At 39.7% G+C, this 23,381-nt stretch overlaps 1 protein-coding gene across 4 annotated transcripts in view; it reads right to left on the reverse strand.

Moving 5' to 3' along the window:
* Positions 1-549: 549 nt before the first annotated feature.
* WWC3 (WWC family member 3) overlaps positions 550-23,381 on the reverse strand; it is an 81,233-nt gene continuing 58,401 nt past the window's right edge. For 3 of the 4 annotated variants that reach the window (XM_077343262.1, XM_077343259.1, XM_077343263.1), the window contains 11 exons: positions 21,869-21,940; positions 20,715-20,801; positions 19,443-19,635; positions 15,541-15,708; positions 15,041-15,192; positions 12,910-13,063; positions 12,098-12,262; positions 10,852-10,944; positions 10,290-10,520; positions 9,442-9,569; positions 550-3,652 (listed from right to left, as the gene is read on the reverse strand). In XM_077343262.1, the coding sequence (XP_077199377.1) occupies positions 3,586-3,652; positions 9,442-9,569; positions 10,290-10,520; positions 10,852-10,944; positions 12,098-12,262; positions 12,910-13,063; positions 15,041-15,192; positions 15,541-15,708; positions 19,443-19,635; positions 20,715-20,801; positions 21,869-21,940 (1,510 nt within the window). In that variant the 3' untranslated portion in view covers positions 550-3,585. The remainder of the gene's footprint in view (positions 3,653-9,441; positions 9,570-10,289; positions 10,521-10,851; positions 10,945-12,097; positions 12,263-12,909; positions 13,064-15,040; positions 15,193-15,540; positions 15,709-19,442; positions 19,636-20,714; positions 20,802-21,868; positions 21,941-23,381) is intronic. The other variant, XM_077343260.1, reaches the window with a different exon arrangement.

Below are 23,381 nucleotides of genomic sequence, written 5' to 3' on the forward strand. Positions count from 1 at the left end.
AATTGCTGTTCTAAAGTCCCTTAGTAATGTTTTCACCTAAGAATACAGGAATGGCTGCCACCTGCTTAGAAATTACTGTGCATGTTATGGCAACCAAAACTGTGACAGCAGTATGTATACTGTTATCACCATAATGAATGTGGCCATCATGTACAGCACTGTGTCCCAAACAGATGGACAAATCCAGGCTGACAGCAGTCATGCTAACTTGTGGCATTGGGGAGGGGGGGGGAAGGGTTGAGGATATGGGCTTTTTACCTTTTTCTCCACCAATTTTTGAGTATTGATAGTGGTTGGGTTTTTAACATTTCTCTTTTATGTGGGGTTTTATCTTTGATTTTAACCCATCACAAGATGGTTCCCCGATAGTGGCGCATAATAAATCCAAACAATAAATGAACAAATAAATGTGTTTGGGGAAAAATATTAGTCCAGATCTTGAACATAGACCATCTACAACAAATGAAAGTCCTGATAAGGTTCCCTTTCAATGCTATTTATTACATTCTATCTCTAGCTAAATGGAACACATATACACAAAGTGCTGTATTTATGGCAAGATATTTTTATTTTTGCAGAATACTTTTCAAATATAAATGACCACAATCATTCAGAAACTGTGACAAACATGAAATGAATACTGAGAAGTACATTATTTTTAACACACTGAAATAGTATTCATTTTGACAGCCAAACTCTTGCTCTCCCTTGACACTGTGGATACTGTCCATTGACCACTGCTACAACCCAGCAACACTTTCTACCAGGAAGCTCCAAAAGTAGGAAGAGTTTCATGAACACCGTTCGACTTAACGTACACAAACAAAAGCTGATGACCATTTTTTTTGCAAGAAATGTAAAAATGTTTACACAAACTGCTGTCATCATTTCACACATGAGTATAATGATGATGAAAACTGCTCTGCATGTGTGCTAATCATATACCTAGACAATGAAAAGCAAAAATAGGAAAGCCTTCTATTGTGGCATTCCAAAAAGAGCATCAGAGCTGCTGAAACTTTACTCCAACAGATCAAGAATTCAATAACTCAAGATTATTTCCTGATGACTGTTGGGAAATACTGACATATAAAATGGCAGCCTTTGTAAACAAATGTTTCTATTCCTCCTAACTACTGAATATAATGTGATTATCCTTTAGGCTTCCATCCCAGTTGCAACAATTTCTTCTTGTTAGCTAGTTTTAATATTCTGGGATCTGAATTCAAAACCGGACACACCAAAGGGATGCTATAGATCAGACACTGATGAGAATGCCAAACATTTTTATTTTCAGTTATGATTATGTTGCAAGTTTTTCAACCAGATGAAGACAGAGATGTGATTTACAAGACCAGATTTCATGTTAATTTAACATGCGTGGACATTATCAGAATTATAATTATCTGCAATATATGTTGCTTAATCACTATTGCAAAATAACAATGAAGATTTACTAGTCTGCATAAAGTTACCTCGATGTGTGTGCACCAAATACTGCAGGGAATGTGGATTTGTTTCTGACACAATGATGACTTTCTTTGGTATCAGGCCTCCTTAAGGCATTCCTAGATTGTAACTAAAACCAAAAGTTCGATATGATGGTGTCCTATATAAAAACTGTATAGCTTTTATAAAAAAAGAAAAGAAGGCTTGCTTTTTTAAGGACATAATTCTTTGGAAAACTGAAGCGGAATATAATAGCATAACATTTTCATACACTTTCAAGACACAAAAAGTGGCACTTTTCGGGAATTTAAGGTGACAGTTCAAAGCTAAGAAGGTTTAACAGAAATGCAAAAGCAAGGGAACTACTTCTACAGCTATACAGCCCCAGAAATCTGTGACATTTGATGACTGGATTCTAGTTCATATTGCCATTATACACATTTTAAAGGAAGTTTAGCAGTAGTGTGCCTCAGCTTGCACCCTCCTTTCCCCCAATACCAATTTTGTTCTGAAACAAGTGAACTTTCAGGGACAACACAAGGACAAAGTGGGAGACTATACTGGTTCCATTTTATACAAAGGCAATTAATCCAGTATTATAACTAGAAAAGTGGCAATGGCCTTAAAAACAGGCATGAAATGCAAGGCCAGAAAAGGCTACCAGTCCAACAGAAGTTAAGATTACAAAGTAAAATCATAAAAAATAGAATAGAAATAAATCAAAACTGAACAAATGAGAGAATTAGCAACAAGTTTAAAATTAAGAAATTCACCACTAACATTTTGTTTTAGATTTTAAAGATTGAAGTAGCATTCCACTTGGCTGAATTTGCATAGCAGCAGATGTGGAATCCTGAAAAGCCCTGGTTTTCATTCCAAGCAAAAACAAAATACCCAGCAGTTTTCTAGTAAAGAAGAATCATAAAAACACTGAAAATATACAGACTGTTTTCTGCCAAGGATCAGAAATGGAAAAGACAGGTAAAATCATAGCCAAAAGCCACACCATTTTTATTTGCTCCTCCAAAAAAGCTGCTTTTAAAGTTGCACCCAGACTGCATGAAATGGGTCCCGCTTCACTGGGAAATTAGGGCTAAATATCAGGTGCAAAAGTTGTTTTTTGTTTTAAATCATACTTTTAAGAAAGCGATATTCTGATGGACACAATAAAGCTTGGAATGTAAGACCTAGGAGGAATTCTAAGTAAATGAATAGTTCTTTGATAACTGGGATGATTTCCTGAATCCAGGTTTAAATGATTTCTGTAACATATGCATTAAAAACCTAATACTATATTACTCATTAATAAAGTAAGCTCACAAGCCCCTTTTTCCTAAAACAGCTAAATAGAGACCTGTCACCTTGTTCCTTCCCTCGTTAAATGGAAAAAAGTCATAAAAGACCTATTTGACACCACTGAAATTAGAACTATTTACTAATGCAGAATTAGAAAACGTGGGTGTACCCATGCAATGTTCAATGGCGTTTTAAAGTGTTTTTTTTAATCAAACATTGCAGGAGATACTTCAATTTCAGACAGTGCCAAAGATACATGTTACATTATACGATACAGACAGCAAAGCTGATTAAAAAGTGACAAATTGAGAACATAGTATTTTCATTTCAGCTATCAGAAACAAAACCAGCTCAATGGTTCCATTCTACTGTATGACAAATACTGAGTAACAAAATTTCAGTCTTTAAAATACATCTTAAAGTAGATATTTTCCTTCAAGGAAAACGAGTTACTATAAATAAATTACAATACAGTGAATTTGCCTGAACTCACTTTGTTTCTGTCTTCCAGCCTTTTAAGTCAAATAAAATGGCATAAAAACTGTACATGCTCTAACAGGATAGTTGATTTTTTTCCCCCATATAAAATAAGTTGTCATCAGAGATGTCATTTTCACAACAAGGAAAAACCAAGCCTTGCTGCAGTCACTATTATAAAATATATATGTATATATTTATATATATATATATATGTTTTTGTTTAATTTTAATTTTTTTTACAAAATGTGTATATTAATAGTCTTTGCACAACAATTTTACAAAATAAACTTAACTAGCCTAGTAACTTCATCTTAAAATAAGAACAAGCAGAGAAATACTTCATGTTTACAAAGTAACATATCATACATCATCAGCTGGCAGAGGAGGTATGTTGATCCTTGGCCTTGTAAAGAATGCCATCTTCTCCCTGCCGGTGGTGATGAGGAGAGAGAACGATTATGTTATGTTAGTTATGAATGATTAATGACAAATTACATAGGTAGCAGATCTCAACCGCACTATTATAACAAATTCAAACAAATCTGCCTAGGAAATTTTGCTTGCATTTTGTCTGTTTTATAAAACATCTATTTAAAGAAATTGCATAACCACCAATCTTATAGCTGTTTGAATTTCATGCTGTTAAAAGGGCCAACAAAGTTTTGCCACACTTGTCAAATCAACCACAGGCCCTCTAAAGATGCGAGGACATTTTTATTTTTACACTCTTCTCTACAGTTGCTTAATACATGTCCATTAAATGTAGGCCACTGGGCGTAGACTTGCAAATGTATCTATAAAATGTACATATATTTGTGCAAAAGGCAAACAACAAAAGGTAGAAACATGGGGCATCAGAAAACCTCACTCCTATATATTGTATCAGCTGCAAAGTAAGTGGTATTGTTCCTATTTTGATATTAAAAGCTTTGTCGTTTTAATGTCTGTGAAAAATCTCAAGCACTTCTTTAAATTCCCTTTTACTGAATGCTCAATACCATTTTTCTTTCATTGTTCTACAGTTTGCAATCCAGTCTTGTTTCGTTGTTTGCTATATGTCTTACCCTAGTTTCTTTGGCACTGTTTTTTAATTCTGGAATTCACCCCGAGTCTCAATGAAAAAGGCAAATATAAATGAAGTCAATAAATAAATATTTTTTAAAAAACATTTTTCCTAGCACTGGATCTCTCAACTCAGCTGACAAATTAAGATGGACCAACTAGAGCCATTCTACCTACATTTCTATCTACAAGGAAAGTTTTGCATAGAAGGATAAGTAGTCTGCAGTGAGTCTATATCAGCAAGAACTAGACTTTAGTCCAGTGTTCTGTGCCATTTATATACGTTGCACTATTCAGAATACATTTTTTAAAAGTACTATAAATCAAAGATCCAAACAGAATCTTATACATATAATGTGATTCATACTTCTGACAACATACTGAAGGTTCCAAGACTCCTATTGATGGAATCTCTCCTCCCCCCAGGGCCAATTGTTGCTCTTGCTCAGGATTCCACTGCCCTTCCTCCCTTCAACCCCTGACTGAGGGGAGGGAGGAGTTTCCAAGAGCAATGCAGGGGAGTCTGTGTGCATATGTGTGCATCCATTGGGGGGGGGGGGAAGCTTTCCCCTTCTGCCTAATCACTGGCTGATAGGGAGGCCACAGAAAAGACCCTTCTCACTTAAAATACTGCTGCAGTCAGCCTCCCTGCTCGAGGGCAGATGCAGCCAAGCCATGCATGTCTCTCCTCCACAACTCTCTGAACATTTGAGGCTTACCACGCAAGGCTGTTGAGTAGATGAAACTGGATCCTATTGCAGGGGTTCTTTTGCCTCCCGTTTCATCTGTACAACAACCCTGTGCAGCAGGCCTCGTTTCATCTCCACAACTACCTGCGTGGAATTTTTCTTCTGCACAGCAGCCCTGTCCAACCTCCAAAGTAGCCATCTTCACTTGGGAAGCTGATATTTATAATCTGGAGATGAGCTGTAATTCCAGGAGCTCTCCAGGGCGCACATGGGTTGGAAATATTCCTGGAGGTTTGGAGGAGGGCCTTGAAATGGTACAACACCATCCTCCAAAGTAGACATTTTTGCCTGCAGAGCTGATCATTATAATCTAGAGATGAGTGGCTGAGACGATGGTAGAGGCTTGCAGGCTGAGGATGCTTTCTTGAGTAGTGCAGGTATGTCCTGCTTGGGATATGGGCTTTGGACAGCCCTTACCAGCCACTGTTTGTATTTTGGGCCGCATGGGTCCTGTGAGTTCAGAAAGTGCAGAAAGATCTAAATAAAGAATATTCACAGCCTGAAACTGTAAATGATGAACAAGTAAATGGCTGGAGAGACATAGGAACTGAAGTGACTCAGTATTTGCCAGGAAGGTCCTACGAAATCAAATGCGGACAACAACAGGAACTGCAGTTGCTAGCAGTAGGCCTCAGGCATCAGAAGGGCAGACATCACCAGCTAAGCAACAGACTGTGCTAGCCAAGGAGTGTGTATGGCCACGTCTATTCCTTTTGAAGGGAAGCATGTGAGGGGAGAGAACTTTTCCATCAGTCTAACTTCCTGGACATGAGCTGTACTTTCAGGGAATCCTCAGACCTCACCTGAAGGCTAGCATTCCTAAGCCTCAATGGGGTACAATGCTACAGAGTCACTCCTCCAAAAGCAGCCATTTTTGCCTGGAGAGCTGATCTTTATAGTCTGGAGAAGAGCGGCAATTCCAGGAGATCTCCAGGCCCCACATGGTCTGGAAATATTCCTAGAGGTTTGGAAGTAGGGCCTCAAAAGGATACAATGCCTCCACAGCCACCTAACCAGCCACATAGCACCCCCTGACCTATTTCAGGTCAAGAAAACATTGCAGAGAGGAGGTAAGGCTGCCATATTGGTATAGGTTCGTATTCTGGAATTCCACACTACCTAGGTGTGCATAAACATGACTAGAGTCAAGACTGCTGTGCACAGAACTCCTCTTAGAGTGGCCAGCTTCTATGTGAGGCATTAAACCCACACCAAATCATGAGCTAGTGCCTGTTGTAACACAGAACGTAATGGGCTTTGCTACTAGTATATAATAAAATATAGCAACAACGAGAGCAAGTCTGAAGATAAGCATCTATAAAAGCTTTCCAAATATCTAAAAATATGCCCATGTGCAATTGTCATCTATATGCAATACATTCAAATGTTGATCAGGTTGGCTTACTGGGGGTGTGGGTATTTATCTTTTTAGTGTTGTTACAGAAGTCTTTTATTAAAGTAAGGGCACAGAGGGTCTGTTTTCATCGATCATTAGTTAATTTCTAGGAGACAGACAAATAGTACATAAAATACTCAATACCCATGAATATCTTTTCCCTCCTAATAAAACAGTAAGGGGTGTTGGGGTGGGCTCAGTCCGTGATGAGGAAGGGCAACAATTGGTCCCATGGCCCTGGACTGACAAGCGGAGGGGCCAATCGGAAGGCGCAAAGCGCCTTCCAATTGGCCCCTCACCAGGGCAGACCAAAATTCCATCTAGCCAGGGGCAATCTGGAGAAATGGCTGCCAGTCTGCTCCTGACCAGCAAAGGGAGAGGTCAGTAGGGCTGCCGAGGGGGATGAGAACAGAGTCTTGGATAGGCTGTGTCAGCCCTTTTCGCCCCAAGGCTGTCCTAACTGTCATGTCCAACTGTAAATTGCCTCAGAACCCTGACAGAGCTGGCAGGAGGCTGGAGAGTGCTCCCCCCCCCTTCAGGCCTGCTGCGAAGGAGCCTCTGACAGGCCCTGACTGAGGCAAGGAGGCCTTTCCAAGAGCAATGCAGGGGAGCCCCAGGGCATTCCTTTTGAGGGGGGGACTTTCCCCTTCTGCCAAACAGTTGCCTGACAGGGAGGCCACAGAAAAGCCCCTTCTCACTTAAAATACTGCTCTGGCCAGGGGTTAGACACAGCCAAGCCATGTGTCTTTCTTCTTTGCAATTCTCTGCAGGTTTGAGGCCACTGCACAGCGTTATTCTGCAGATGAAACTGGTTTTTTCTGTCTCCTGTTTCATCTGCACAACAACCCTGTGCAGTATGCCTCAAGTCTTTCAATTCAACAACAACAACCTGTGTGGGAGGCCTTAAATGTTTCTTCTCTACCACAACCCTCTCCAAAGTAGCCTTTTCTGCCTGGGGAGCTGATCTTTATACTCTGCAGGTGAGCTGTAATTCCAGGAGCTCTCCAGGCTCCACCTGGAGGTTAGCTACCCCTGGGTTGGAAATATTCCTGGAGGTTTGGAGGTAGGACTTCAAAATCGTACAATGCCTCAGAGTCCAGCCTTCAAAGGAGGCATTTTTCCTGCAGTTGGGAGTGAGTGGTGCAGGTGTGTCCCTCCTGGGCTATGGGCTATGGCCAGCCCTTACCAGCAACTGTTTGTATTCTGGGGCGCAGACAGGCAGACCAGCATCAGTCCTGTGAGTCTGGAAAGTGCAGGAAGATCTAAATAAATACTTACAGCCTGAAACTGTAAATAGGGAGAGGAAGAGAAGATGCTTGGAAAATGCTTTGAGACACCTGAGGCCTGTTGGGTTGCTGCGGCCCATTCCCAGTTCTCTCAGACCTCTCACAACCCCACATACCTCACAGGTTAACTATTGTGGCGAGATGAATGGAAAAGGTGTTTGTGAACCGCTTTGAGACTCCTTTGGGTAGTAAGCAATAGGGTACAAAAATCCATTCTTCTAAGGAACAACCATTAAAGAAGCATGTGGGCACATAACATTTTATCAACAGTGAAAAAATGGAAAAGAAGGAACAGGGTGGACACCTGTGTACTGTGACTACCCCATGTGTATTAGGGCAGAGGGGCATTTCGGAGTCTGTGGCTTAATTCACACAAGAAGGGAAATGATGCTGAACTGGGAGGAATTGGTTGCCATGTAATCTTCCCCTAAGAAGAGTCTCCAGTCTGATTTTCCCTTCACATATCTGAAGACATGGCTCTGGAAAGCTCATCTGTAACCACTATGCCACAATTCCAGAAGGTCAGTCTTCTCCCACACTCAACGAACATTCCAAACCACAGGTTCTTGACACCCATATCTCCACACCCATGCCCTCATTTGCCACCATGCCACCACAACCTCCCACAGAACACACACATTCAACCCCATGCTCTTACAGACTGGACAACTACTCCCCTTCCTCTTCCCACTGCCAAGCTCTAGCGCCCGTTGTATTCTTGGATACAACAGGCTTTGCCCCTAGTTCTAATATAAAATTGATATAAATAATTACTTCCAAATTACTGGACAGACCCAAAGTATATGTTTAAGAGCCACACCATGTAAACTATAACATCAGCAATTAGGCACATTACTTAGTCCTCTATTAAAAATGCACTGTGTTGTCTAGTATATTCTAAACATACATTTTTGCTGTATAAGTCATAGCTTTATATCCACATAAGCAACATATATAAAATTTAGGGCTATATTCCATTGCATGGTTTCTAATGTAAGGCTAACTGAGGGCCAATATGCAAAGTTCCCCCATTAATTTAGAATATTTACAAGTGGGGACCTGCAAGAAATCCGCAGGGAGTATGCATTCCATACCCCTTCTCAGGCAATCTTCCAATCCTTCTTTCTCCCCCCTCCCCACATCTGTCAGTCTTACCACTCCACTTTCTCTCTCCCTTTCTCCTCTCTATCTCCACCCTTTCTTTCTCCCCCTTTTTCTGTTAATATTCCCTCATACCTCTCCCCCGATTTACCTTGACTGCAGCATCAAAGCGATTTAACCACCGGATATAATTTTTTAACTTTTAAGGGTTTTTTGCTTATCTGGGGTTTGCAAAAAAACCTCTCTGTCAGTGTGGCCCAATGCATGGATTTAGATATCCATAGATATGCCCGTACTTGAGAAATAGATATATAGATATGTTATTCATCCTTTACAAATATGAGTTTACTATAAATCTCCACTATGGAAGACCTCTGTATATTACATTAATGGTGTTCTATATGACGAACTCATACTAAGTTTGCCAATGGAACATCATCTCAAACCACAGACATGTGTACATATAAACGTTATGTACAGAAGAAAGAAATAAGGTAATGAACAAGGCATGGGATATTAGCAATATAAACATCAGGGAAGATGATGCTCTGAATTAACAACGTATTAGCATATTAGAATCTGTTTGAAAGGATAAACTTCATAAGGGCACCTAACTCCTTACCGGAAGGTCTGCACCTGAATAGGTTCCTTCTGGTTTTGACCACGTAGCTGGTACACTTCTTTGGATGCTTTCTTGAGCAATTTTTCAGCTGCTTGTTGTTGACGATGTTCAAATTTGGTCTGTCTTGTCTAAAGAGAAAATAGAGGACACGTAAAAGCATTAGAATTATTATGAAAGCTTGAAAATACTTCCTAATGGACAGGAAAAAACTCTTGCTAATGAGCTCCACCAAGACACAGGAAAAGCACTTTCTCGTTCCAGTCCATCCACTGAGAGACTCCCAGATAAGGTAGAATATAATACATTACACACACACCCAAACTGAGGAGTAAATAAAATGCCAGTAACTGTTCACTTACTCCACAATTTGGCATGGAGAGATTCCTATCTCTGAAGATGGCAGCCACAGTTACTTGCAAAACTTCAGGTACTAAAACTACCAGACCATGGCCACACAGCTTGGAAAACCCACAACAACCCATTGACTCCAGATGGGAAAGCCTTTGACAATTAATTATGAAAGCTTGTTCTCTCCATTGGAAAGCATCCTGGAGTCATCTATTTTTCACACTCATGCTGAAAGCAGAGCAAAATAAATTCCATCCTAACCTACCAGCCTCCCCCAAATTCCTAACAATGTCACCATCCAGATGTGTGGCACATGTGTTTGAAGAGCTTGGCAATCCAAGGCTGCACAAAGACTGACATCTCTCTCTGACACTGAAATTAAACAGTGGTTCTGTAACTTAATAGTATCACTGTTGTAAAACTCTTGTAAAGCCCAGTTCCTTATCTCAGTTATTTTATATGCCATCACCTAAACCTGAGCAGACTCCATGGTGTCGTACCTGTCTCTCTGCCTCCTTCAGCAAATTTCGGAATCGTTCATCCCGAAGGACCCAGTGAGGCAGATCAGTTTGCCCTCTACGCTGAACATCCTCCAGGCGCTGCTGCAGCTCTCTCAGGATGCATATGTCCTCATTCAGCTGTCTCTGCTTTGTTCTGATGGCCTGGAGATCCAGCTCCAGGTCTAGGGATGTCCTTTCCATAAGGTCAGCTAAAGATGACCTACAGGACTGCTGAAATATTAATATAAAATTGTTACATTGTCAAATCCACTAACAAAAGAACTAACAGTGCTACACAGCTGAATACCAGCTGGATTTCTTCAGATTGTTTTATGTTACAAGACATCATTTAGCCCTCTAAACAAGCTAAATCAAGTCAACAGAAAAAAAAAATTGGTTCACTACTGCAACCATTTTCTTCATCATTATTATAATTCACAATTACTACATTGCAATATCATAATATTAAGAATATTTTAGTGAAGTCAAATCCCACTTTCTTTCCCCCAAATCAATGCTTCAACCATGCCAAACCACAGATGGTAACTTTTATGTTCTGTACCTGCTTATAACGCAGCGTTCGCCTTTCCAAGGTATTTCTGATGAAGGGAGACTTTCTTGGCAGGGTTGAACTGTCACTGTCACTTCGGTATAGCTGATAGAAAATTATATGACACATCAAGTTGTCAGTAATAGTCAATAGGAACAGTCAATAAGAAACGACCCTACTAGAGTCTATGATTCTTTGATTCTAGAGGTAGTATACACTCTAGGCATCCCAGATATCCTTTCTACCTAAAACTCCCCCTGCTCTTCTTCTCCTGAGGAAAGTGAAAACTCAGATTCTGACTGGTAAAGGGACATGAGAGGATTTTCAGCAACTGAAGAGCCTGAAGCAATCAATCGTGTGAAAATACAAATAATTCCTGGGCATCAGAGCTAGAGGAGGAATTTAAAGACAATGGTCCATGATTCTTCTTATAGCTACAGTGATCCCTGTAGTGTCTCTTGCACAATCTTTTCCTTCCTCCTTGCTTAAATGACATTGCATCTTGAACTACGCTAAAAACCAAAGTCCCCCCACTCCCCTGGCCCCTCCTCACCTCGCCCCCCCCACTACTTTGCTTACCTCGGCCGGCAGCAATCCGGCCCTCCTGGCCCTGGCATAAAGCACGTGTGCTACACCAGGGCAGCCTAGCATGCCCCGCCCCCGTGTGTACATGGGGAACGGTGGGGCATCATTCCCCGCCGCAACGGCATGGCGGCAGCGGGGGATAGCTGCTGCCATGCATAAAAGGTCCTTGTGTGTCCTATCCAGATGTATCATGGGGCAAGAATGAAATAGGAAAAAATGTACGCAGACATGCATGCATGCACGCACACAAAAATCAACAGATTGAGTTCTTAGTAGCGCAACTTGCAACCTGCTTCCAAAGCAAGTAGAAACCAATGAACAGACAAGAAATCGTGACAGCTAAAGATCTTCCTACCTACTAGGGAGAGGAGTAATTTTACTATTTACCGCAGGACAAAAATGATGTACAAAATAGCTTTCTGCTTAAAAGATTTTTTCCAGGTAACTTAGAAACACATATTCAGAATGTTCATATGTCCTGAGAATAGTTTTCCAATGTTTCAGACAGAAGATTTTCAGACTGAGATCTAACTTTGTGTCCTCAAACAGGAAAGGCTGTTGCTTTTAGGTAGGATTGTAGCAAATGATACAATATTTTATATATAATTCACTTTTAAGTCACAGTTCAAATTTGCTCATTGGAGGACAATGCCATTAAGTGATTTCTACTCACTCGACAAACATACTGACTTCGTGCACCAGGAGAGAATGTCTGTGAGCGAACAATAGTACTACTGCGAACAAATGCAGACCCTCTGGATCGATGGCCAGTTCTGCTTTTGTGAAGCAAAGCCATTTCTCCTGGGAAGAGATCTTCCGTGTTGGTCTCCTTATCAACCTATATCAGATTCAAAATCAAAACATTCAATTACAATTCTTCCAAATAAAAGTGCCACCCCATTTCATGCTGTTTATAATATCCTTTAATAATAGACTGCCAAACCCCAAAATCAATCACTAATGCACCAATAAAGAAGCATCAGTACAATAACAATAGCAGTGGTGGGAATGCCAGATCTCCAACCCCACTAACATGAAGATAATGGAACATATGCCACAGGTTAACATGAAGATAATGGAACATATGCCACAGGTTAAACAGGTTAACATAACACAGGTTAACATATGCCACAGGCTTCTCACCTAAACCCAAAGAGTCAAGCATCTAGAGAGATGAAAATGAGGCTATATTGCTTGTAAGGCCATACCAGATGACACCAAAACATAGACTGGCAAGATCAGGAAGGTAAAAGATGGAATATGAGAGACATAGTGACATAGGGTATGATTAGGATATGAAGCCCAGAGTTCAAATCTCCACAAGAGTCCCTGTAGAGTTACATTAGGCCAATGACTCTCTTTCAACTTAACCTTCTTTAAATAATTAAATAATATAAAGGAGGGCAGAGTCAAGCTGAATTGCTTGCAGGAAAGGTAGAATCAAAATGCAAGGGACAACTATTTCCAAATGTTATATGCACTTACCTTTAGAGGAGGAGGCTGGACTTTGCCAGAAGTATACTCATCTGCCTTAGCCACAAACATATGCAATGTCTCACCACAATAGGCCTCTGGGTAATAAGGACCGGTCTGCGTGCAATTACTACATCCACTGTCAACTGATTCTGCTTGCCAACTACTGTAGGCAAAAGAATGATAACAGAGCAGCTAAAATTTGTCTGACACAATAATTTGCCCCAAATGACCACAAAGTAGAATAATCAATTTGATAAAGAGGAATACTGCTGTTGCTTTGTTAGTGGTCAGATCCCTCATTACTCCTTACAAACACCCCTAGTTAACATTACCTGCATCCTGTTATTGTATTGCTCTATAACTGCATTTAAGTGTTGGAAATGTGCAAATGTGTCAGTTTCACCAAAGGCTGACCATCAACATCTGCACTCACACAGTAAGTAGGAAAATGTACTTCCCAGACAGATGCCATGCTTTCCAGGAGCTGACTGGATTCCTCAGGTGACATCATCGTCAGCCCACAGGGATACTTAGTCAGTACCCTTCCTCTCCCCTCCTAGGGGCAATCCCTATTTGCTGGTCAATAGTCCAATGAGCCTCTTGTGGCGCAGAGTGGTAAGGCAGCCGTCTGAAAGCTTTGCCCATGAGGCTGGGAGTTCAATCCCAGCAGCCGGCTCAAGGTTGACTCAGCCTTCCATCCTTCCGAGGTCGGTAAAATGAGTACCCAGCTTGCTTGCTGGGGGGTAAAACGGTAATGACTGGGGAAGGCACTGGCAAACCACCCCGTATTGAGTCTGCCATGAAAACGCTAGAGGGTGTCACCCCAAGGGTCAGACATGACTCGGTGCTTGCACAGGGGATACCTTTACCTTTACCTAGTCCAATTAGGACTCACCTACGGATCTCCATTCATCAGAATTAACAACTACCCCACCTGTACCCATTTCCTGTCCTGTAATCTCAGGGATATCAAGACACTATTTCCATTTTTGCAAATTTGGTCGATGTAACCAGGTATTTATCTTTTGCCTGGAAAACTCATCAAGGGTCCACCCAGAATAATCACAGGTATTATCCCTGTACTGGGAAACCTCCCGGACCTCACCTTACACATCACATGCTTCCTAGATAGTGACATTTTTATTTATATATTTATATTTACATTTATATTCTGCCGTTCCAGTACAGCTGGCTCACAGTGCATCACAACAAATGACATAAAACCAATAAACTAGATTTTAAAAACCCTCCAATTCTCCCCTCCCTTTTACTCCCTGCACATATCAGCCACTGACAATCTTTTAAGGGCTGGAGAGTTCAACCTTAGCCTTCAGATACAAATCTGGCTATTTAAGACATACACCAGAACCACTCTGTGTGTGTTTTCTGAATACTGTGCATACACCTGAAGCGCTGGTCACTTTCATAGTTTCTTCTGGACTTTTACACGTCGCAAAGGTTGATATAGTCTTTCTTTTCCCCTGATTATATCCCCCATTGCACCATCTCACCTCTATTTTACCTCTTGTGTGTGTGTTTAGTTTAAATTGCACACAGGTCTGTAAGTTTCATTTTAAACTTGCTTTAAAAAAAAATCATTGTTTATTTAATTTTAAATTGGTCTCTGCAAGTTTCTACGGAAAGGGCACCATTATACACAGATGGTGGATCCTGTTGTTACTCCTGTGTCTCCTAAAATTTGCCAATTCCCCCATCTAAACTCAAGAGACATTCCAATCAAATTTGGGTAATGGCTTTGTTATGAATATGACAAGTAAAATCAGCATGGAAGGTTATGAGATTACGATGCAGCAGCATCTAAGTAGTGACTCAGACACAGAGTACATGAAATACGACTAATTTTATGTCTACTTTTGTTCCAGCACTTCATGCTAACTTAATTATTCTAATACCTTTTATTTCTACTGATGTCCCCCCATAAGCATGTTACTGCTACTGTAAATATCTTTTCCCCTAAACACTTGACTTTGTCACCTCAAATCTGGAATAAAAAATGCTGTTGGCTTCTCTTCTTTTCTTTCAGATGTGTACTATGCAAGATATGACACCCTCTTTATCTGCATGTAATCTCAATCTTCATCTCTGCATGTTCTCTATCAGTTCTATTTTAGAATGTTACCTCTCTGACACAGCTTCAACCCGATCTTCCTTTTGTTCCATCTCTAGTAATTCCTCTTCTGTGTATTCCAGTTTCACTGTTTCCTTTGCTAGTTCTCTTTCTACAGCTTTCAGTTGAGCTTTGGTCTTAGCTAAGAGAGCAGTCACAGCATCCTGGAATGGAAAGTCAGATTCAAAACACATACTACACTCTTTCAGAGACAGAATCATAATGACAGGGAGAGGAAATTCTTCTCTCAACGGGAGAATTCCCAGACAGGCTGAAGGAGGCAGTGGCCCACCCCTTGAAAGCCCCTTGTGGGGGTCACCATAAATCAGCTGCAACTTGATGGCACTTTACAAACTCATAGGGAAGGCAGAGTGTGATCTGCAACAAATCGGTTGTACATAGCAGGATATGTTATTTCAGAGTTTCAATATGGGTATATTACTTTAGCATTTAGATACAGCAATGTGGAACATCTCAGATATTTCAGTAATCTGCTTTATTTAACAGTTTACCATTTTCACTGTAGTTTTGTTTTCAGAACCGTGAGCAGTGCTTTCTTCACACTTTGGATTATCTTTAGTCAATTGACAATCTGAGCCACTGAAGATTTGGATAGGGTACCAGTTAAGTTGCATCTCACTCGAACTCTCGTAGCCTGCAAGGCTGATCTGAGCAATGCCCTGTGAAAGTGATAAAGCAAGATGAGTCAATCAAGTCAATCTGCTGTCATTCGTGAAATTATTTCCCATGTATACAAGACTATTCCATAAAATAGAAAATGCTCATTAGAATGCTAAAAATATGCATTATTTTACAATCAGTACTTATATCCTGTTTACTAAGAGCAATGGTCATCAGCCCTGTGAATAATATAGACTGAGTTAGTTGCCTGCTTTAGACACAATACAAAATAATGATTTATTTTGACAATAGTTAGCTTGTGAAAATAGGATTCATCTCATAGGTCACCCAGTCCTCTACAAATGTTGGTTTCATCAGCTATGCTATTTTCCCACACATCTCTCATGAAGACCCACCACTCAAACCACAGAGTGGTTACTTATGGCAAATGGTAGGCCACAGAAAGACAAAGGTTTCGCCAATCTCACAATGTGCTAGAATGTCACACACACCAGAGGACAGAGGTATGGACAGCCAAATGGCTAGTTTTCTCTTCTTCTTGAGGCAGGAATATCAGAACAACTCAGGGCAAGGAAAGACAATGAGGACACAGGGAGAAAAAAGCTCTTAATGTTGGATGGGCACAAGGCATGAAGGACTAAGGTTTTACTTAGGACTTCACCATGCCCATGTGGACAATGGGAATTTTATCTACTGTAGATTTAAGAACTACTATCCTAATCAACATCACAGGATAAATACCAAATATAGGGTGAGAAGACTGCTTGTTTTTTTACTTTTTCTTTATATCCTTGTATACCCTGATATTTGGACAACCATATGCTATTTTTATTTTTAAGTTTTTTGTATATTATGAATGTTTACAGCCTGATTTTTGTTACACACCACGCCTATTCAGTCTTGATATCCAAAAGGCAGTGATGAGTACAGCTAATGGGCAGGCTTACCATGTCTAGAGCACATTGTAACAGGTCATCCTGGTGCTAACTTGTGGGAGCAAAGTGGCGGCATAGCAACTAGGCAGAGCCTTACATGACAACACAGATTCAGGGCACAAGTCTGTCTAGCAGGCTATACTCTCGGAGTTTCTGGTGGCAGCAATTATTACATTGTTTGTTGTTAGTGACCTGCAAGAGTAAGGGAAGCAGTAGCAGTGCCAAGCAGAAACTTGAGATGGCCATAGGGCTTGTCCAGAAAGGGCCCAGAAGGAATGGGATGTGGGAGTCTGCTCTTTCACCCCTTTCTGACATGTTATATAAAACCAAGACAACAACTAAGTGAAGGATCTCCCAATGAAGTTCAAGGTCCAATATGTTCTAACACATTTTTTTATTATTATACTAGTGAGAAGTAAACTAAGAGAAAAGAAATGAAGAGTTGCCTTTTATATGCTGCTTTTCTCTACCAGGAGTCTCAAAGCACCTTCCCTTTCCTCTCCCCACAACCTGTGAGGTAGGTGAGGCTGAGAGGGCCCTGATATTACTGCCTGGTCAGAACAGCTCTAACAATGCTGTGATGAGCCCAAGGTCACCCAGCTGGCTGCAGGTGGGGGAGCAAGGAATCAAAAACAGCTTGCCAGATTAGAAGCTGCCACTCTTAATCACTACACCAAGCTGGCTCTGTAAAGAAGTACACTCTTAATGTTTGACATATAGATAATGGTAGTCTTGAGTAGGGAAGGGTCTGTTTATAGTTATTTGGATTCAATTTCTAGATGCAAACAGATATTTATTTTTAAAAACTTATTTTCAGTACTATTTACATTCATTCTAATTCTAGTTTTTGTGCTTCCTAACAACAAACCAGTAGGGGGCTCTTTTGCTTTAAAAGCATGCGTATAAATTGGATTTTTTAAAAAAAATCTGAATGGCATGCAACAATTCAGCAGCTGTACAAGGCCATTCAGAAATACTAACTTTATTTCTGCACCCACACCAAAAAAGGTTAGAAAATATGTTAAATATTTGTTTTATTGCATTCATGGAAGAATGCTCTCTGGAGCTGTGTTTAAACAGGTGGATTGAGCATAACACAGAAGTGCTTAAAATAAATATAGAAAACAGTTAAATTATAGCAAATTATTCAAAGAATTCAGTGACAAATGCACATTTATAATCTGCTCTGTATTTTAAAAGAATTTATCAAGCAAAAAAATGTATATCTTTGACATTAATATCCTTCAGGCAGAGGATTATTTTAATGTTTTAAAGATTATTTTAGTATTTTAAGCAGACACATACATTTAGTTTTAATAACCGAAAGTGAATGTGTATCATAACCACACTATTCAAAATACTCCTACTACTAATAATAATACATTAATTATTTCATTTTATTTTGAAAAAAATAAAGAATTTTCTACTTGTACTAAAATTAGCTGTCTTCTTCATTAGTCAGGATACATTATCTGCAAACTGTCAAATTCAGGAAAAAATAGAACACATAGCTATTGCTACCCCTATAAATAAATTTACTTAAGAAAAAGGACCTGAGTAGAAAATTTATCCTTAAGTGGAAGCATGATGAGAACTTATATTTTGTTTCCTGTAGTGAAATTAGCATGGGCATTCCGTCATAATTTAAGGACAACTCTGGGAGGAAAACCACTATTGTACATACATTCTAATGTATTTCAGAGTACTTGAATGTCCCACAAAAATAAATAATCAGTTTTGAGGAGTCAAAGTCACTTTGTTTCACAACTTCCAGAGCTTGTTTCAAATACCTAAACCTAGATATAATTTTCACAGGAGATGTAAATTTCTTTTGTTTATATACCAGGACCTCATATTTAATGCCTCATACCAGTCTCTGAGGAATGCTATCAGGTTGTCTTTCTCTGAAAAGTAGGAGGGGCTGAATCTCTCCAGGGCACTTAATGTTTCCCTGGAGCAGTTTTTCTGAGGAAAAAATATCCTCTTAGGGGTTTTACCTCCAACACCCCCCAATCCATAACACAATCTAAGGAATGTACACCCATTGCAAATTGGGTTGATTTTTCCATGAGTGCTGTATGACAAAGTATTTTTTGTTTGCAAAAGGAACTGCAAGCAGTAAGTGGTTGTACTTTGTGAACAGACAGTGGTCCTAAAAGGAAAGAAAATCATAGAGGCAGTATTCTATGTATTCTGTCAAAACAAAATTCCACCAGAAAATGATTAAAGAAATTATTAATTCTCTTTGAAACACAGTCACACCACAAAGAGCACAAAGTAGTATTGTTGCTGTCAGTCAAGTCCAATTCTTGGGGATCCCGTGGCACAGCTAAACAGGATCAGCCGTGGTCAGTATTTGGTTGGGATTCCATCAAGGAATACTAGAGTCTCTACACAGATGCAGGCAACGGTCAGCGTGTCTGAATATTTTATTTATTTATTTTGATTTTTATACCACCCAGTGAACTGGCTTGGGGAAGTTGTATATAGAATACAATAGTTAAAACAAATATAATTCAGATTTAAAATTAATATAAAATGATTAATAAAAACAGGTTAAAAATATCAGCAACGGCAATTCCCAATCCCAAAAGACAAGCTATGCTATGGGGCTTTTTGCATGAAACAGGAGATATGTATTTACATGTATCTCTATCTTCCCTCTTTTTGCTTTATTGGAATAATATATGAATAATATATTTTACTATTTAGATATTTAGATTGCATTGTATGCTGCTCTGAGCTATAGGAAAGAATGAAAAAAAATGAAAATTGCATTTAAAGTTGTATGGGGGGGGAAGTAATACATCACTCAATTTCAGAAAGACATCACTTACCAACAATTCTTCTTGTTGATTCTGGCCAACTGAACATATGTAAAGCTGCAGTGATTTTAGTTTCAGGATACTTGACTGAACAGGGATCCGGAAAACCTCATTAAATATTAATGGTGTTTGGAATTCCAAAGCTCTAGAACAATAAGTGGTTGGTGTGCCAGACTCAAGAGATGGCAAATATATTCTCACATGTCTGTAAGCAGGAAAATAAAGTCAGCATTTTCAAATGGTCATTTTAAGTAGCTAAGTAAAGTGGTAAAAATATAATTCTCATTAATACATCTCAGAGTTCTCTTAATAGTATAAGAACAAGAACAAAGGTTCTGCAAATATTTGTATACTACAAAGAATGTACACAATTCTATGAATGGTGTTTACAAGTGAATGTGGACAATCCTAGATTAACTTTGTGAATGTCTGAGAGTATACAGGATTTACCTATTTAAAATCACAATCATAGAGTTGGAAGGGGCCATACAGGTTATCTAGTCCAACACCCTGTTCAATGCAGCATCAGCCTAAAGCACCCATGAAAAGTATCTGTACAGCTGCTGCTTAAATACTACAAGTGAAAGGGAGCTCATCACCACCCTAGGCAGCCTATTTTACTGCTTAGCTATTCTGACTTTGAAACCTTTTCCCCCTAATATCTAGCTGGTACCGTTCTACACATAGTTTAAACTCATTACTGCAGATCCTAACCTTGGCTGCCAAGAGGAACTTTCCTGCCCTCTTCTAAGGGACAACGTTTCAAACACTTAAAGAGAGTAATCATGTCCCCTCTCAAATGTTTTAATGTCACCTGTTCAGTCAAATGCTCAAGACGGAACAAAAATAACTGGCTCCAAAGATTCATGGACAGAGATAAAATAGCCATTATTGTTGTTATTTGAGTTCTAACTTGCCTTATGATCCTGAAATACCCTAAGGTAGCTTATACAGAATGATAAAATTGGGATGTTTCCATCCCTTCTGGTATAGCAAAATACCAAAATTGGCATCTCAGCCATACCCTAGTTCTCATGAGGGTCTTCCATTCCCCCCCCCAACTAGTTCTGTCTACCCTGATAACAACTATATGGTCAGTTGCAAGTCCTGTGCTCTATATGCCTTCCTATTTCAGTAAATGAACTGCTATATAACTGAAAAATACACACACAGACATTTAGAATCTGCTTGTTATACTTAGACATTTCAAGAGAGTATAGGTATGAAGCCTGCCACTATGTAGAAAATCAGTTATTACAACATGGAAACATATTTTCTGCTTACATTTTACAGCCTTCTTTCACAGCAAGACCAGTACAATTCATTAGTTGTAGCACGTGAACTAGTAGGCACTCGCTTCCACCATCATGCCTGAGGAAAAAAGTTGCCCGATGAGTTACCTGCCCAACAGGGGCTGCACAGAGACCATGCTGATGAAACATTGCTAAAACCCAAGATCACAGTTGGAGTCAAAATGTTTACTTTGTTCTTTAAATAAACAATAAATAAGCGTTTTTATATCACACCCTTCCTATGGAGCTCAGGGTGGGTATCAATACAACTACTCTATTATTTGAAGATATGCCTTGTACCTGAATCTGATAGCCAGGATACAAGAGGGATGTTGCGAATTTTACCACTAACATTTTTACAATGGAACTTACCACATTCAACAGTGTCAATCAGCATGAGTTTATCATTCAGTCTGTTCGGATCATGTCTAACTGCTGTAAACACCTGCTGAATAAGTTTCCATTGGGTTTTTGCAAAATTACATGTGTGCAACACCCCCCAGAATGTTAGTAAAATAAAGCATTTATGACATTTATACGATTAGTGGCTGATTTAATTATCAATTTAAACTACTGCCTGCTGAACACAGCAGTCAAGCCGCTAGGGTTAGGGGAGAGAACTTATTTGGGTTGTGTGAGATCATAATTGTTCAAAGCACCAATTGTGCTATTCTGGATGGCTACAAAGTAATACAACAAAGCAACCTGAAGGTAATGTCTTTTGGAACATTATAGACAGCCCGAATTATATATATTATCTCTTTCCATAGTCTCTAAAGTCACAACTCTTAATACTAAATATCTCATGTACACTGGCTTCAATTTGCAACTTGGTAATTAAGAGGAGCCTCTTGTGGTGCAGAGTGGTAAGGCAGCTGTCTGTAAGCTTTGCCCATGAGGCTGGGAGTTCAATCCCAGCAGCCGGCTCAAGGTTGACTCAGCCTTCCATCCTTCCGAGGTCGGTAAAATGAGTACCCAGCTTGCTGGGGGGTAAACGGTAATGACTGGGGAAGGCACTGGCAAACCACCCCGTATTGAGTCTGCCATGAAAACGCTGGAGGGCGTAACCCCAAGGGTCAAACATGACTCGGTGCTTGCACAGGGGATACCTTTACCTTTACCTTTAATTAAGAGGAGAATACTCACAGAAATCCAACTTGCATTTTGGGCTCTTCACTGACAGAATCACTGTACAATGATTCTTCAACATCCTCATTCCTAGGATGTAACGGGAAAAACAGATAAGAAATAAAAATCTAATCATAGAACAGCAGTTTGCTACCATTTGTAATGCATACTGTATTACAACAGCCACTCAGAGAACTACTTTATCTGGATAGGAAACGTTATACTGAACTTCCAATAAAGCTTAAATTTAAATTATAAAGCTGTTGAACTAGTGAATAATGAAACGGCCTTAAGAGTGGCAATCAAAATTCATTCACTGTGTCTTTTTTTTAAGAGTAATATATACATATCTAATAGTTATTATTATTTTATTTTTATAACCTGCCCTTCTCTGAGCAGCTTTGGACTAGCAACAAGAGTCTTAAAATTAATCCAAAATCATGTTTCCAAGTTAAAACCACCATGTGTATACATTAAATGAAATAGATTTTTAAAACTTTTAAGAGCCACTTATCTACAATTTAAAGTATATATACTGAGGGCATCACCATGCAGAAAAGGGTTTCATTTTGGTGGATAGGTTTTCTGATAGCCTTTTCAGGCAGAGAAGCTAGGATGTGTTGGTCTTATTTCCTGGCCTCAAACATAGGCCTGGTGGAACAGTTCTGTCTTACAAGCCCTCCAGAACCATTTAAGGTCCCAGAGGACCTCATCAGGAAGGGCTTTTCACTAGGCCGAGATCAGGGCTGAAAAAGCTCTGGCCCTGGCTGAGGCCAGTTTCTTTGGGGCTTCTTTGGGGCTGGACACCCTAAGTAGGTCCTGACTACTCAATGTTAGTGCTTTTGGAGGGTACATATGGGGGGAGGCGATCCTCAAGATACAAGAGACCCAAGGCCATTTAGGGCTTTGAATGTAAGGATCAAGACCTAGAACCTGATTCTGTTCACAATCTGGAGCAAGTTGGGAGAGAACAGGTGTAATATGCAATCTCCATGGCATCCTCGTAAGGACCCGTGCTGCTGTATTCTGGACCATCATCATCAAAATATGGTGCTATTCTACACAAAAGCTTTAACTGAACTTCTATGCTCAAGGATTAAAGGCTGGATTTTTTTTTTCAAATTCCTAAGCACTATCATCAAATTTCTAGGAATCCAAGAAACATGCTGCAGGGGCTGGAGATATCTATACAGAAATATATTTTTTTAATTATTCAGTATAGACGGCCTGAATATTAGATCCTATATTTGCACTTGCTGCATGTCCCCCCCCCCCGTTTCCAACATGACAGTGTTTTACAAATTTTTTGGGGGGGAGAGTTGCATGTAACATCATAGATATCCATTCATTCTTAAACACAGAAGGGGCCTCTCTTTCCAAAATACGGTCATTTTGCACAGCCTTCACAGTTAGCACTAAAATATAATATAGTTAGCACTATATTATTCCTAAACCCTTAAAAATACATCAAGAGAAGAGCTGGTTTTTTATACCTTGCTTTAAACTATCTAAAAGAGTCCCAAAGTGACTT

Source organism: Paroedura picta, chromosome 6, assembly GCF_049243985.1.
Source record: "Paroedura picta isolate Pp20150507F chromosome 6, Ppicta_v3.0, whole genome shotgun sequence".
In the NCBI taxonomy this organism is placed as follows: domain Eukaryota; kingdom Metazoa; phylum Chordata; class Lepidosauria; order Squamata; family Gekkonidae; genus Paroedura; species Paroedura picta.